This window comes from Rhinopithecus roxellana, chromosome 7 (genome assembly GCF_007565055.1).
Source record: "Rhinopithecus roxellana isolate Shanxi Qingling chromosome 7, ASM756505v1, whole genome shotgun sequence".
Classification (NCBI taxonomy): domain Eukaryota; kingdom Metazoa; phylum Chordata; class Mammalia; order Primates; family Cercopithecidae; genus Rhinopithecus; species Rhinopithecus roxellana.
This window is the reverse complement of record NC_044555.1, coordinates 57,036,197-57,051,281: the sequence shown is the minus strand read 5'-3', so window position 1 is coordinate 57,051,281 and position 15,085 is coordinate 57,036,197. Positions and strand designations below refer to the sequence as shown.

Genomic DNA, 15,085 nt, shown 5'->3' with positions numbered 1-15,085 from the left:
CAACTTCAGCAAAGTCTCAGGATACAAAATCAATGAGCAAAAATCACAAGCATTCTTATGCACCAATAACAGACAAACAGAGACCAAATTATGAGTGAACTCCCATTCACAACTTCTACAAAGGGAATAAAATACCTAGGAATCCAACTTACAAGGGATATGAAGGACCTCTTCAAGGAGAACTACAAACCACTGCTCAATGAAATAAAAGAGGACACAAACAAATGGAAGAACATTCCATGCTCATGAATAGGAAGAATCAATATCGTGAAAATGGCCATATTGCTCAAGGTATTTATAGATTCAATGCCATCGCCATCAAGCTGCCAATGACTTTCCTCACAAAATTGGAAAAAACTACTTTAAAGTTCATATGGAGCCAAAAAAGAGCCCACATAGCCAAGACAATCCTATGCAAAAAGAACAAAGCTGGAGGCATCATGCTACTTGACTTCAAACTATACTAAAAGGCTACAGTAACCAAAACAGCTTGGTACTGGTACCAAAACAGATATATAGACCAATGGAACAGAATAGAGGCCTCAGAAATAACACCACACATCTACAACCATCTGATATTTGACAAACCTGACAAAAACAAGAAATAGGGAAAGGATTCCCTATTTAATAAATAGTGCTGGGCAAACTGGCTAGCCATCTGTAGAAAGCTGAAACTGGATATCTTCCTTACACCTTAGACAAAAATTAATTCAAGATGGATTAAAGACTTCAATGTTAGACCTAAACCCATAAAAACCCTAGAAGAAAACCTAGGCAATACCATTCAGGACATAGGCATGGGCAAAGACTTCATGACTAAAACACCAAAAGCAATGGCAACAAAAGCCATAATAGACAAATGGGATCTAATTAAACTAAAGAGCTTCTGCACATCAAAACAAACTACCATCAGAGTGAACAGGCAACCTACAGGATGGGAGAAAATTTTTGCAATCTACCCATCTGACAAAGGGCTAATATCCAGAATCTACATAGAGCTTAAATTTACAAGAAAAACACAAACAACCCCATCAAGAAGTGGGTAAAGGATATGAACAGACACGTCACAAAAGAAGACATTTATACAGCCAACAGACACATGAAAACAAGCTCATCATCACTGGTCATCAGAGAAATGCAAACCAAAACCACAATGAGATACCATCTCACACCAGTTAGAATGGTGATCATTAAAAAGTCAGGAAACAACAGATACTAGAGAGGATATGGGAGAAATAGGAATGCTTTTACACTGTTGGTGGTAGTGTAAATTAGTTCAACCATTGTGGAAGACAATGTGGTGTTTCCTCAAGGATCTAGAACTAGAAATACCATTTGACCCAGTGATCCCATTATGGGTATATATACCAAAGGATTATTAATAATGCTACTATAAAGACACATGCACACGTATGTTATTGTGGCACTACTCACAACAGCAATGACTTGGAACCAACCCAAATGTCCATCAATGATAGACTGGATTAAGAAAATGTGGCACATATACACTATGGAATACTATGCAGCCATAAAAAAGGATGAGTTCATGTCCTTTGCTGGGATATGGATGAAGATGGAAACTATCATTCTCAGCAAACTATCATAAGGACAGAAAACCAAACACCGCATATTCTCACTCATAGGTAGGAACTGAACAATAAGACTACTTGGATACAGGGCAGGGAACATCACACACAGGGCCTGTCAGTGGGTAGGGGGTTGGGGGAAGGATAGCATTAGGAGAAATACCTAATGTAAATGACGAGTTGATGGGTGCAGCAATCCAACATGGCACATGTATACCTATGTAACAAATCCGCACGCTGTGCACGGGTACCCTAGAACTTAAAGTATAATAATTAAAAAAACAAAAAAACAAAAAAACAAAAAGATGTGACCTCGCAGCCACTGGCCTCACTAATCCTAATCGGGGTATTTTCTTTCCCATATCACATCTTGAAAGGGAGGCCTTACTTTTGCTCCTACAGGACTACTGCTTTGCTGTATCTTCTCTAAGAAACACATCCATAATGAAGGTGTGTGCCGCCTCAGGTGAAGCGAGAAGAGAGAAGCAAGTTAGCCCAACCTCCTCCTTCCTGCTGGGGAACATTCCAACCACTGATTCCTGGAGGGAAAAGGAGAGAACAAGACAACATTCTGTTTCAAACTAGAGACAGAGATGAGAGTGTCCCCTCCTTCTAAAAAGAAGTGTGACATCTTCATAAAGGGGAAAGGCTGTCAGAGCCCCACGCTTGTACAAGGTCCAGTGCAGGAAGCTAGAATGTGGCCACTGAGAGCTCATCACTTCAGTCCATGGACAGACAATGCCAGGCAAAGTGCCCTTCTCCCAAACACCTCAGTAGAGTCTGGTTATCCAAGGAACGCCAAGTAATGTTTCTTAGAACTTTCTTTGGAATCCTGAAATGGTGGCCTGAGCCTTGGATTATAAAAGAGGATTCCCCTATTTCCCATCACCTCATGCCTCATGCTTGGCCTCCTCTGCAGGACTGGGCCAGATGATCAGATGGAAAGAGAAGGATTCACCTGAGGCGGCACACACCTTCATTATGGATATAGTTCTAAGAGAAAATACAGCAAAGCAGGAGTTCTGTAGGAACAAAAATAAAGCCTCCCTTTGAGAATTCAAAGATGTGATATGGGAAAGAAAATGGCCAGATTAGGATTAGTGAGGCCAATAGTTCAGAGGTCATTTCTCTTCACAGGTGTCAGTTTAGCCTTGATTATGCTGGGGCAACCCAGCTCGACCTTGTCCTTCCATGGACCTGCGGTGTCCACGTTTCCACCAGTTGTTTGTTTCTCTATTTACTTTTAGGACAAAAAAAGTCCCCAGCTTTTATTTTGTGGTAGACCTCTCAGAAACCCATCAGCATGCCTCTGAGCTTAGCTTATGCTGCTCCTCTGCATGGAATACCTTCTCTCTCCTCTCCACGGTGACTGCCTCCTCTTCCTTCAACGCCTAGTTGAACTGCACCCTCTGTGAAACCTCCTCTCCCTCTCCAGGAAAGGTGAGTCGCTTCCACAGCACCTGTTTCTGCTCTCATCCTCACACTCAGCACCCTGTAGGACCCCACGAGCCCCTGGGGGCCCAGCAGGCAGTCTGGAATGGAAGATGGGTTTGAGTGATTTATCATGCTGCCACTGGCCCTGAGGCTTTATCTGTAAAACAGCATCCTCCTCGCCTACCTCAGAGCCACTGTGAGGCTCAAACCCCCAGGGTTAAAGTGGGAGCGGTAACTTGTAAAAGAACCCCCAGGTGTCACCTCATTCATTGATTTCCTCATTCACAAGGCACCAAACGCCAGTCACTACCAGGCAGAAGCTGACAAAGACACAGTGCTGACCTTCAAGGAGCCCACCATCTAGGGTGGGAGACAGGAGCAAGCGAAGAGTCACAGAAGTGCGTTTCCACTCTGATGAGGGCAAGCCCAGAGCACCAATGCAGGCTGCTGGCTCAGGGAAGCCTGCCCCAACTAGGAGATCCCTAAGCTGACTTCAAAAGGCCCCAGAAGAGTGAATAAGACAGAGGGGATGGTGTCCTGAAAGACATTCCATGGCCAGGGGTGGGAAGGACAAAGCAATGGCACAGAGCCACAGAGCCAGCATGTTTTTATAACTGTGACAAGTTGTGTCACAGCAAGTGTGAAGCAAGATCGGGAGCAAAGTTGAGAACATGTGGGGCCTGTGTGCCAAGCTAGGGAGTTACAAGGGGGGAAAGATGGCGGAGCCCCCAGAAGTTGGAAGCAGGAGTGAGTGTTGCGGTTGGAAAGATCACCTTGGCTGCAGTGTGGGGAAGAGATTTTGGACAAGTCTAAGGCTCCAGGCATGGCGGGTAGGGGGAATGACAAGAGCAAATCAGAGACGAGAACTACATTTGACCCTTGAACAATGTGGGGGCTGGGGCACTGAGCCCCAAAGTCACAAATCCACATATAACTTTTGACTCACCTAAAACTTTACCAGTACAACTTACTGTTGGCTGGAAGCCTCACCAATAATGTAAACAGCTGATTAACAAATATTTTCTGCGTTACATGCATTACATACTGTGTTCCAGCAATAAATTAAGCTAGAGAAAAGAAAATGTTACTATGAAATCGTAAGGAAGAGAAAATGTATTTACTATTCATTGAGTGAAAGCGGGTCATCATGGTCTCCATCCTCATGGTCTTCATGCTGAGTAGGCTGAGAAGGAAGATGAGGAGGAGTTGATCTAGCAGCTCAGGGGTAGCAGAGATGAGAAAAAACCTGCCTGTAAGTGGACTCACAAGGTTCAAACCCATGTTGTTCAGGGGTCAACTGTAATACTGCCTGAAGACCTGCTCAACATCAGGCCACTTTACATATAAGTACCTCATCCCATTGAGATGCAAAAGTATCCCATCAGGTAGACAGTACTGGTCTCACTCGACAAATAAGAAACAGGCTCAGAGAGGTTAAGCGACTTGCCCAAGGTCACACAGCCTGCACACAGCCTGGGCAGAACTTGTGTTTGTCCCTTGTACTCTGTCAGGCTTCCGATCTGCAGGCTGACGGACTGGGAAGCAAAGTGTGGAGGGACATTAAGTTAGAAGGGTTAGCAGGGGCAAAACTGGGCAGAGGGATCACAGGCCAGGCTAAGGAGCTCTTTACCGTCCAGGCTCTGAAGGTTTAAGAGCAGGGAGATGCCGTGACCACAGCTGTTCACTATGAAGATTAACCTGGCAGAGCAGGGAGGACTAGCTAGGTGAGAGGTGGGAAAGAGGGGAACTACTCATCAGTTGTCTGACCAAGATTTACTGAGCACCTAATATGAGCCCCTCTCTGTTCCAGGTCCTGGAGTACCAGTAGTGAATACAACCAAGATGCCCGCCCTCAGACAGCCTGCCTTCTAGCGGAGGAACAACGAAGAACAAAATAAACAAGCAAAATATACAGTAGGTCAGAACGTGATAAGGACTATTGAAAAAAAAGTAGAGCAAGGTGAGTGGCCGGTTTGTACTGGGGGCTGCAGTACTTAAATAGGGTGCTTAAGAGGAGGCAGAGAGGACAACTGGGACAAAGATGAGAGGCAGGAGTGTGGCTGGCACATGAGGTTCAACCACAAAGCCAGTGTTCTGGGGCTGAGAGAAGAGTTGTGGAGTGATGGGAGGGGACACGTCGTGCCAAGCTTTGGAGACCATGGTGAGAACTCTGGCTCATACTACTTGGGGGGATGATGATGACCCAAAAATTAGGAGTCTGTTCACTGCTGAAGAGGGCAAAGGGCAGAAGCTCCATTTAAAAGGTTCTAATAAGCCTCGGGCCTTTCTCTGCCTGAGAAACTTACTTTCTGCCCTCTGCCTCCCTAGATTACTGCCCCAATGCCTGGAGGAAAATCAGGTGAAGGCTAAAAGCCACGTAGATAGCTAAAGAGGGCAAATTGGACCTCCAGCTCCACTTCTGCAGGTCTATCTCAGTTCACACAGCCCTTGCACACGCTCCCTTTTAATTCTCCAAGCATACCTCTCACTTCCAAAACTCCTGTGACTCTGCTGATGAGGGCGTCTCGGCCTGGAATGCTCCTCCTTATCTGCATTGTGTGGGTGTCAAAAAGAGTATATTTTCATGACCTCTCCCCGCCCCTCTTGCTTGCTCACATCCCCTTCACTCCTTTCAAAGTCCGTTCCCAAAGTCCCCAGTTCACCGTCCTGGGCTGCTTTTAGCCAGGTAAGACCTGAAGTGATCCTCTCTTGGAACCTGGTCTGGGGCCTACACATCTGGGTCAGTCTGGGGGTGCTCTCGAAGGGCCACCTTCAAAGAGCGAGCCTCGGCTGGATTCAGTTCCTAGGTCCCAGCCGTCCGACCTCTGCCACAACGCTCAGCAGACCCCTTCCCCTCTCCGGGTCTCAGTTGCCCCGTGAGTACAGTCCCTGCTCCAACACGCAAGGTCAATCGTCTTTGGCTGCTCTGATGCACTCGGTCCCTAACTTAGCCTTAGGTCAGCCCAGAAAGCACCCGACCCGGGCGGCCCCGCAGCTCCTCACCCTCCCGCCCTGCCCAGTCGCTGACACAGAGTGGCCTCCAAGGGCAAGGCCACGACTCTTACCCGTCCGCAGGTGCCCCACTGGCTGGCCTCACCTCGCAAGCAGGCTGCACCCACTGAACTCCAGTCCCGGAACACCACCTTTTACTCCCCTCCCGTGTGAGCCGAGAATCAGCCGAGCTTCTTCTACCAAGATGATTGGCCCAGCTCGGCGTCGGCTCAGCTAATTGGCGCTCACGGCGTGACCTTGCCCAATAAAGACAAGTCTCTGTCGCTAGCGTGCCCCTCCCCGCGCTGGGCCTGGGCTTTGCCAGGTTAGTCCCACCCTCTTCGGCCCTGTACCAGTAGGGAGCGGCGGCGGCGAGCGGACGGCCAATGGGGAGCGGGGCTGTGCGCGTGGGGCGGTGGGAACTGCGCCGAATCAGTGTACACGTCGGTTGCCTAACAACCGGCAGTGGACTCCTTTGGCTATGGTGAGTGCTGCCGCTCTGTCGCGCCCCACGCCCAGAGGGTGAGCCCTTCCCAGGCCTCAGCTCGGCCACGCCGCCTCTCCTGCGCCTTTCTCGGCTTTGACGCACCAGTCCTTCGTTTGAGCTCTTTCCCGGAAGAGTAGGGTACAGACGCTAACCAACCTACTGGGCCTGCGCTTCGCTGCTGCCTCCCCTTCACCCACAACAGGCCCACACCCGCCCGTCGGGCTCCCCTGGCCTTCCCTGATCACCTTGGTGAACCTCCCTGGGCAAAAAGGACTCGAATCCCTCACAGGCCCCTGACTTTCTCAGACCTTGGCCCCCTGGCCGCCTCATTCTGCCAAAATTTCCACACAGAGCTGGGAGAAGGTGTATTGTGTTCTATTAAAGTGTTTTTTACAATTTAAATATAGGGGCATTCAGGGGATGCTGTAGCTTCTTGGAGAAGGCACGAAGGTGTCAGATGGATTGAGTTTTATTACTCTATACTGACACAATATACATCTTAACAACTTGCTAATACTTGGCCAAATCTAGAAGTAATTGGGAAGTCAGAGTACTTACTGGGAAGCGGAGTACTGGGAGTGGGCATTGTAAGGCAGTTTCCAGAACCAGGATCCCCACCTTCAGGAAGAGCTGATTATCTCTACTTATTCACAGTCATTTTCTTGACTAGCTCTCTTTTGGGATGATTTTCAGTAAGAGGTATCCTTACTGAACAAGTGATCTCCCTGCTTCTAGAAACGACAGTAAAGAAAACGGAGGGATAGAAGTTCATGGAAAGATTCATTGTTCTTGCCAGTAAACCCTGTTATCTTTCTTGTTAAGCAAAGCTTTGGAATTGGTTGCTATAAAATTCTTTAAAAATACATATGGGTGTCTGTAACTATGTTATGTAAATATGGACTGTACGATATATTATTGTGCTTGTGTATTGCATAACATATGAAGGCCTCCAACTTTAAGAAGACAAACATGACATCAAGTTCCCAGAGAAAAAGAATGAGTCCTAAGCCTGAGCTTACTGAAGAGCAGAAGCAGGAGATCCGGGAAGCTTTTGATCTTTTCGATGCAGATGGAACTGGCACCATAGATGTTAAAGAACTTAAGGCAAGCTCTATGCATTCCTGCTGTACTGCCCTTCCTTTCCTCTGCCTCTTCCTTGTCATCTCCCTATCACCTCTCTACCCCTTTTGCCCTCTTCTCCCTGCAATAAGTAACAGGGGAGGTTGTACTGTGCTCTGTTTTCCTGTCTTTACTTAGAGTGTTATTAAATAAAATTGATTGCAAATATCAATTAGATCAATGTTATAGTGTTCCCCAATCATATTAACATGACCACATCAGATGCTGGCTTAATGCTCTCAACACTGTGATTTTTGCTCCTGCTAGTTCAGATGTGCTTATTGAGACAATCCTGTTTTCATTATAGGTGGCAATGAGGGCCCTGGGCTTTGAACCTAAGAAAGAAGAAATTAAGAAAATGATAAGTGAAATTGACAAGGAAGGGACAGGAAAAATGAACTTTGGTGACTTTTTAACTGTGATGACTCAGAAAATGGTGAGTAGCTAAGACAATTAGCATGGTATGGTACCCCAGTCATCTGCAGAGGCCCATGGCATCTGCCTGTTAAAACAGTCATGTGACCACAGAGCAGTCCAGGTAGCAGCTGCATCAGGAGGCCTGCCCTTCTATCATGTTACCTTGGGCTCCCAAAACAAGCCCTTATACTTCTTTCTCCAGACTTCCAAGCAGATACCTCTTCCCACAGAATTCCAAACCAGTTAGGAAATAGATATGGGATAGGGAGACATATAGGGATAGGGAGCAAACGTCACCTTGGATGGAGTGCCTGGCTTGCCTGGTGTTTCTCTGAGGCGAAAATGGGCTTCCTGACACTTGCTGCAAGGCTAGACTCGAGTTACATTGTTAAAAAGGAAAGGGTGACCTGACGGGGCAGTGGCAGGGCTACAGGACACGAGTAACCATGGTGTCCCCCTACTCATGGGTTTTATGTTCTATTTGGTAAGTCCGAGAAAGATACCAAGGAAGAAATCCTGAAAGCTTTCAAGCTCTTTGATGATGATGAAACTGGGAAGATTTCGTTCAAAAATCTGAAACGCGTGGCCAAGGAGTTGGGTGAGAACCTGACTGATGAGGAGCTGCAGGTTTGTAATGCATCACACTGGAACCTAAGATTCCCACCTTTGGGCCCTCTGTGACTTTTCTGTTACATTTTCCCTAGTGTGAGCACCTCTTTGAAGGAAAGCCAGTGTACTTTGTCCCTCTGTGGACAGCTTAATTCTCCTTTAATAGTCAGACAAACCTATGAACCCTGCTTCCAGAAAAATGCACATATGCACAGTTTTGCCTACTATTTTACATTCCAGGAATCCCTCTAGTCAAGGTAATCTTCAAGCTCCCTCCCAGGTGATAATGTTTGACAAAGTATGAGTTGATTTTCAAATAAGTTTTCAGGAACCAAGCTATTATCAGGAGTAGCATACTGGCATTGGGTGGACTACAATTATCTATTCACATAGTGTTATTAAAAGTCTATTGCTTGCCAGGCACAGTGGCTCATACATGTAATCCCAGTACTTTAGGAGCCTGAGGCAGGAGGATCGCTTGGGGCCAATAATTTGAGACTAGTGTGGGCAGCATAGAGACCCCGTCTCTAAAAAAAGTCTTATTACTTAGTCACCTTTTGGCATTAGTTTATAAATTAATCTAACCTGAATCTTTACTGTCATATAGGAAATGATTGATGAAGCTGATCGAGATGGAGATGGAGAGGTCAGTGAGCAAGAGTTCCTGCGCATCATGAAAAAGACCAGCCTCTATTAAGATCAGTGTCTTCTTTTTCTACTGCAAGCACATGTAACTAGATTTAGTGCCTGCCATTGTGTGAAATCTGGCTTTTGAGAATACAAACTTTTCCCCCACTGACCTCCCTTTATCACTTTAATAGTGACCTGGAGTCTATTTTAGCTGTTTGGAAGTGTTCTTTGATATTACAGTTCTTGGTAAAATGACCTGCGAATTACCCTAATTCTCAAAAGCAAAACAAGAGCACATTAGCGTGAAGAAAAGGATCTTAAAGCTTTGAGCACCTGCCATTTTGCCTTGCATTGTTTCCCTCTTATCATGCATTTCCACATATCCACACACACAGGACGACTTTAGACAAGCACATGTTACACTTGTGTCACCACAAGCAGTCATTCTTGAGTGGCTCCAGTTTTTATTTGACACTTGAGTTTAGTTTTCTCTTTAATAAAACCCAGTGAACTCTTGCACTGGCATTTGGATGTGTGTTAATGCTATTTGTTTTGTCTTAAAAATAAAACCTTTCTTGGTTTGAACTTGTGTTCTCTAAGGATGAGTTCTTTAGCTTTGCTTATGAGTTCCTCTTCTCAACTATTGTGTTGAAGGCAGCCTGTTAGATACAAAACTCCTTACCAGCCTATGGACAGAAATGAATAATCCTTTGCTACTTTCCTGGCGTGAATTGTTTTTTGCCTTGGGAACCTGCTGGTTTGTAAAACTAGCAGAAATTTTATATTAGCTAAGCCTAAATGATGCTCTAAAAATAGTTTTGGCAAAGTGTAAGACTGGAAAAGAGTCTTGTTAGTAATTTGTGCTTGAATAAAATGGGGAGAGCCAGGCTAATCCAACACTAGGATGGATTCAGCCAACCTCTCATGAATTTATTTGCTTATGGTGCCTCATCGACTCCTGGAGGTGGGTTGGGCTGAGTGACCCTGTCCAGCCATCTTCCTGGCCTTGCACGGGATTGCCTGTGAGAGAAATCCTGGTAGATGACATGAAAGTCTCTGCTCCAGGTTGAGAGTGGGGAGACAGAAGGGGTAAGGGAGAATAGAAAATGAACAATGATGGAATGCTCATTTGTTCACATGGAGACAGAGAAAACAGATTTTCAAACTTCTGGGGGTAGGCTAGTCCCCTGGGGATAGGGTTGTACTGATTTAGCTAATAAAAAGAAAGCCTAGGTAAATTTGCATTTCAGATCAACAATGCATTTTTTTTTTTTTTTAGTATGAATATATCCCATTTGGATTTTTTGTTTATTCATTGTTGATCTTAAATGCAAATTTACCTGAGCATCCTGTATTGCCACTGGTAACCCTACCTGGGGAGCACGTTACAGAGGCCAGAAGCCTGGCCCTGGGTCTCATGCCTGGACCCTGACATCCTGTAGGACTTGGGGGCCCAGGAATATGAACTTTACCATATCCCACAGAGGAGTCTCATGCAGAGGGACTGCTCCTTAAGAAACACTTGGGGGAAGAGCCCAGACTAGCCCCATCACTGGGTTCTCACACACATACCCACTTGCGTGCCGGGCAATTTGGGCCAAGCTACTTCTCTAGGTACCTGGAATTTCATGTCTGTGTGATGGGGAGAAGAGTTGTGCCTACTCAGAATCACTGGAGGTGAAATACAAACTTACAGAAAGGACCTGGCTTGAAGGTGTTCAAGAATAAGAGGATTCAGAAGTGTTCAGTCTCACTCCCATTCCTTTGCTATAGTTATCACATAAGCTTTGTTGTTAAATGTGGGTCCATGAAGCTTTTATCATTACTGTCCCCAAAGTCTGTTGATAGCATTTCCTAAGAGGATTTGACCTTTGTTGTATTGTGATTTTCTAATAAGAGGCATATGATTGGATAAAAGACATAATATTGGAAAGGAGTGAAAAGACTGGGCCCTGCCTCCGATTTTACTGTTAACTGTAACCCTGGAAACACTCTTTTGAAAAAAAAGTTAATTAAATGAGATCATGTCCTTTGCAGGGACATGGATGGAGCTGGAAGCCATTATCCTCAGCAAACAAACCCAGGAACAGAAAACCAAACACCGCATGTTCTCACTCGTGAGTGGGAGCTGAACAAAGAGAACGCATAGATACAGGGAAGGGAACAACACACACAGGGGCCTGCCAGTGGCAGCAGGGGTTGGTGGGGGGAGGGAGAGCATCAGGATAAATAGCTAATGCATGTGGGGCTTAATACCTAGGTGATGGGTTGATAGGTGCAGCAAACCACCATGGCACACATTTACCTACGCAACCAGCACATCCTGCACATGTATCCTGGAACTTAGAAAAAAAAAAAAAAAAGAGAACAGTTTCAGGGATAAGTAAAAAAAGTTAATTAAAAAGAAGTTTTTAAATTGACATTGTATATATTTATGGTATACAATATGACGTTTTGAAAACATGTATACATTGTCGAATGGCTAAATTAAGCTAATGGACTATCCTGGACACATTCTTATCTCCTCCTGCTTAATATTCTCATAAATGAAATCTCTCAGGAATCTCTTGAGAGAGGACAGAGAGTGGCAAGTAATAGGTTATCCCTGAGGATAAAAACAAACATAAGGTGTTCACCATAGCTATGCCTGGCAGCCATTCTAAGATAGGTGTGCAGTTGTTCAGTGGAAGGGATGGGGACAGAGAGGGAGCATGAGTCAGTGGGGCTGGATCAGAGAGCTGCAAGGGGATCAGGAAGATGGGGAAGGAGAGGGAGCTGGGCTCAGTTCATGTGGAGGCAGAAAAGAGTCCTGAAGGCGGGAGAGGATGTGGATGGAGAAGTAACTGAGGTCAGTTCATGTGGGGCTGGACCAAGAGGTGGTAGGAAATTGCAAAAGACAGGGACAGAGAAGTAGAAGAGATCTGTCCATGGGGTGTCCTGGAGAGGTGCAGGGGAGAGGGGGTAGGGAGAAGGGAGTGAGAGGGAGCAGGGATCAGTTCATGTGAGGATGTAACTGAGTTTTCTTGGGAGTATCGGTGGGTGGGTTTGTAGAGTTAGTGGCTTATTCATGTGGACAATAGAGTTGTGGGGGAGGGAGGGGAAATGTTGACAGTTCATGTGGGGCTGGCCCAGGGAGCTGGAGGGGGATGGAGTGGCGATGGACACTTAGAGGGAACAGAGGTCAGTTCATGTAGGGTGTACCAAGAGATGCAGAAGGTTGAATGGGATGGCATGGGAGAGGCATTTGAGGCCAGCTCCTGTGCAGCTGCACTGGAGAGATGTAGAGAGTCAGAGAGGGAAAGGAAAAGCCACTGAGGACAGCTTATGTGTGGCCGTATCTGCAGAGGTAGCTGGGGTGTGGGGCAAGGGAAAGGAGAGGGAATGGAGCTTAGTTCATCTGTGGCTGGACCAGAGATGTATGGTGGGGAAGGGGAAGGAAAGGAGACGGAGCTGAGTTCATGTCATGGAGGGCTGGACCAGAGAGACATAGGAAGAGTGACTGGGTAAGTTCTAAGGGGTGTGGAGGTGGCATATGATTGGATAAAGACATATACTATTGGAGAGTAGTGAAAAGACTGGGCCCTGCCTCCCATTTTGTTGTTAGGGAGGGAGAGGCAGGGTAAGTGGGTTCAAATGCCAGTTGTGTACAGAGCTGCAGGGGACAGGCAGGGAGACAGAGATAGCAGGGGTCAGCCCCTGTGGGTGGACCAGAGAGACGTAGGAGGAGTGGAGTGGGTTTGGAATGGAGAGGTAACAGAGGTCAGTTCATGTGGGACTGCAGCAGAAGGACATTGGGGAGAAGATCAGAAGTAAAGGGGCTGAGGTCAGTTCATGCAGCGTGGGACGGAGCAATGTAGGGAGGTGGTGGGGAAGGGGCAGGAGTGAAAGCAGAGGGCAGTTCATGTGGGGCTGGACCAGAGAAATGTCGGTTGTATGTGGGGATTGGGCTGGAGAGAGGGCAAAAGTTCATTCATGTGTAACTGCGGCAGAGAGCAGTAGTGCAATGGGGGGAGGCAGGGCACAGGAGAGAGCAGAGAGCAGTTCATGCAGGGTTGGACTGGAGAGCTGCAGGAGGGTGGAGGTGGAATTTTGAACTAGAGAGGCCAGAGATTGCTTCATGTGAGGTTGAACGAAAAAATTCAATCAGAGTTGGAGAAAAAGGGGAGGAAGAGGGAGCAGGGGTTCCTTCATGTCGGGCTGGACCAGAGGGATGTCGGGGGGAATGCAGGCCAGTTTCCTAAGGATGGACCAGAGAGCCGGAGGGGAGGAAGGGTAGGGGGAGGGAGAATACTCAGTTACTGTTTGGTCTTGTGGGCCTCCTTAATAACTTAGGGTTGTGCTAAATTGCCTTGAAAAAACTGTCCAGTAGATTCGTCTTTTCTTTACTCCCTAGTGTTAGAACTACTGTGAACAGTAGAATTTGTTGCTCAAGTTTGATATAACAAAATGATTTAAGAAAGGAGGTGGTTCAGTTTCTGTCTCTGCAAGACATGGAACAGCTGCTGGGACAGATTTTTTTTAAGTTCTATGATGACCGGGAAGAGAAGAAAGAACACGTTTTACCATTTTTCTTGTTTAACCACCTCTTTAGGAAGTCTAGGAGTTAGACCGTTAGGTTAGACCCAGTTATCTCAGGGACCACGTGGCTCCCCACCATACACTGGGAGAAATTTCCTTAAAGTTCAATCTGGCTTTTGAGAATGCTGATCTTTCAAATGCAACCTCAAGTGCCAGGATGTCTGACTGTCATTGGGCCAACCTCAAAACTCGATCTTAGGGCAGCTCTTCCCTCGAGGGACTCCTGCTGTCAAGGATGACTGTATTCCAGGGCTGCTCAACTTTATGTTTTTGTCACACCTTTGAATACAAGAATTTTGACAATATGCTAGAAGGAAGTAATACACTCAAAACAACAGTTTAATGAGAATTACAACTTAGTCACTACTCTGGGCCAGTAGGCAGCCCACTACACACTTAGTTACCCTTCAGTTGGACTGGAATGGCTTGCTGTCCAGATGGTGTCAAGCTCCTGCACAGTGCAGGAGCTACCCTTTTTTGAGCTCCCCCATCACCATTAGTGAGAAGTATCTTACAGCAGGTTGTTCCTTTCTCCACTCCATGTCTCATGACCTGCTTAGTTCATCGTCCTACATGCTGGAAGCTGCTGGAATGGCCACATCGTCAGTTGTAGCAAAAGTAGTGCATCTGCATCAACTGCAGCTGTGCCATGCTGGGACATATCGGACCCATTTCCTGACCCAAATCTCTGTCAGCAGCCCCTCAAATTCTTACGTGGGTTTCTGGACTCATTTCGAAGAACATCGCCATCAGCACTTGCTGTATCTGGAGCTAAAGTTACCCTCATTTCCAGCTTTTCCCCGCGGCCTCCCAGTCCTCCGGTCTTCCAAGCCTCTCCTTAACCATCACCTTTTGCCTTTATCTTTCTGATTGCGTCGGTTTACAGGATTGATGTCATTTTCATTTTCTTTTTTATCTTTGCCTCATATGTCACCTAGACTTTCCCTACAATACTCACACCCATCCACCCCTTCCTTTTTCATTTCTGAAGCCACCGCCTCAACTCAAATTCAGATTGCTGAAATGTCCTCCTAGTTGATTTCCCTGTCCTGTCTTTTCCCAAGACATTCTGCAGTACTTTCTTTGTCATGCCATTATTTTGCTCAGGGAAGAGACCTAGCCTTTCGATTCAGTCACCCCTGGTTCAAATCCCAACTCTTCAACCCAGCAGCTGTGGTTTTGGGGGAAAGGATTCAACCTTCTCAAGCCTCAGTTTGCTCATCTAGAAAACAAG

General features: G+C 46.4%; 2 protein-coding genes across 11 annotated transcripts in view; one reads left to right on the top strand and one right to left on the bottom strand.

Moving 5' to 3' along the window:
• Positions 1–6,236, bottom strand: part of NSDHL (NAD(P) dependent steroid dehydrogenase-like) — a 39,388-nt gene extending 33,152 nt beyond the window's left edge. Inside the window, exons 1-3 of one of the 8 annotated variants that reach the window (XM_030934457.1) lie at positions 6,086–6,174; positions 5,503–5,569; positions 4,142–4,203 (exon numbers count right to left, since the gene is read on the bottom strand). The gene's annotated coding sequence lies outside the window, so the exon portion shown is untranslated. Of the gene's footprint in view, positions 1–1,974; positions 2,126–4,141; positions 4,204–5,502; positions 5,570–6,085 lie in introns of those variants that run through there. The other 7 variants (XM_010353100.2, XM_010353098.2, XM_030934458.1 and 4 more) reach the window with 7 other exon arrangements.
• A 191-nt stretch (positions 6,237–6,427) lies between these two features.
• On the top strand, positions 6,428–9,863 carry CETN2 (centrin 2). 3 transcript variants are annotated; one of them, XM_010353096.1, is made up of 5 exons: positions 6,428–6,495; positions 7,444–7,602; positions 7,925–8,053; positions 8,524–8,661; positions 9,251–9,863. In XM_010353096.1, exons 1-5 carry the CDS (start codon positions 6,493–6,495, stop codon positions 9,338–9,340), a joined length of 519 nt encoding a protein of 172 aa, XP_010351398.1. In that variant the 5' UTR covers positions 6,428–6,492; the 3' UTR covers positions 9,341–9,863. The 3 variants fall into 3 exon arrangements, with proteins under 3 accessions (XP_010351398.1, XP_030790394.1, XP_030790393.1); XM_030934534.1 differs by having other exon boundaries at positions 6,489–6,636; positions 9,251–9,862; XM_030934533.1 differs by lacking the exon at positions 6,428–6,495 and adding an exon at positions 6,793–6,861 and having other exon boundaries at positions 9,251–9,862.
• Positions 9,864–15,085: the final 5,222 nt, after the last annotated feature.

Excerpts from the sequence above, each read along its gene's own strand:
- CETN2 (XM_010353096.1), top strand. Across the intron at positions 7,603-7,924 it reads TAGATGTTAAAGAACTTAAG|GTGGCAATGAGGGCCCTGGG; the intron begins GCAAGCTCTATG and ends TTTTCATTATAG. Across the intron at positions 8,054-8,523 it reads CTGTGATGACTCAGAAAATG|TCCGAGAAAGATACCAAGGA; the intron begins GTGAGTAGCTAA and ends CTATTTGGTAAG.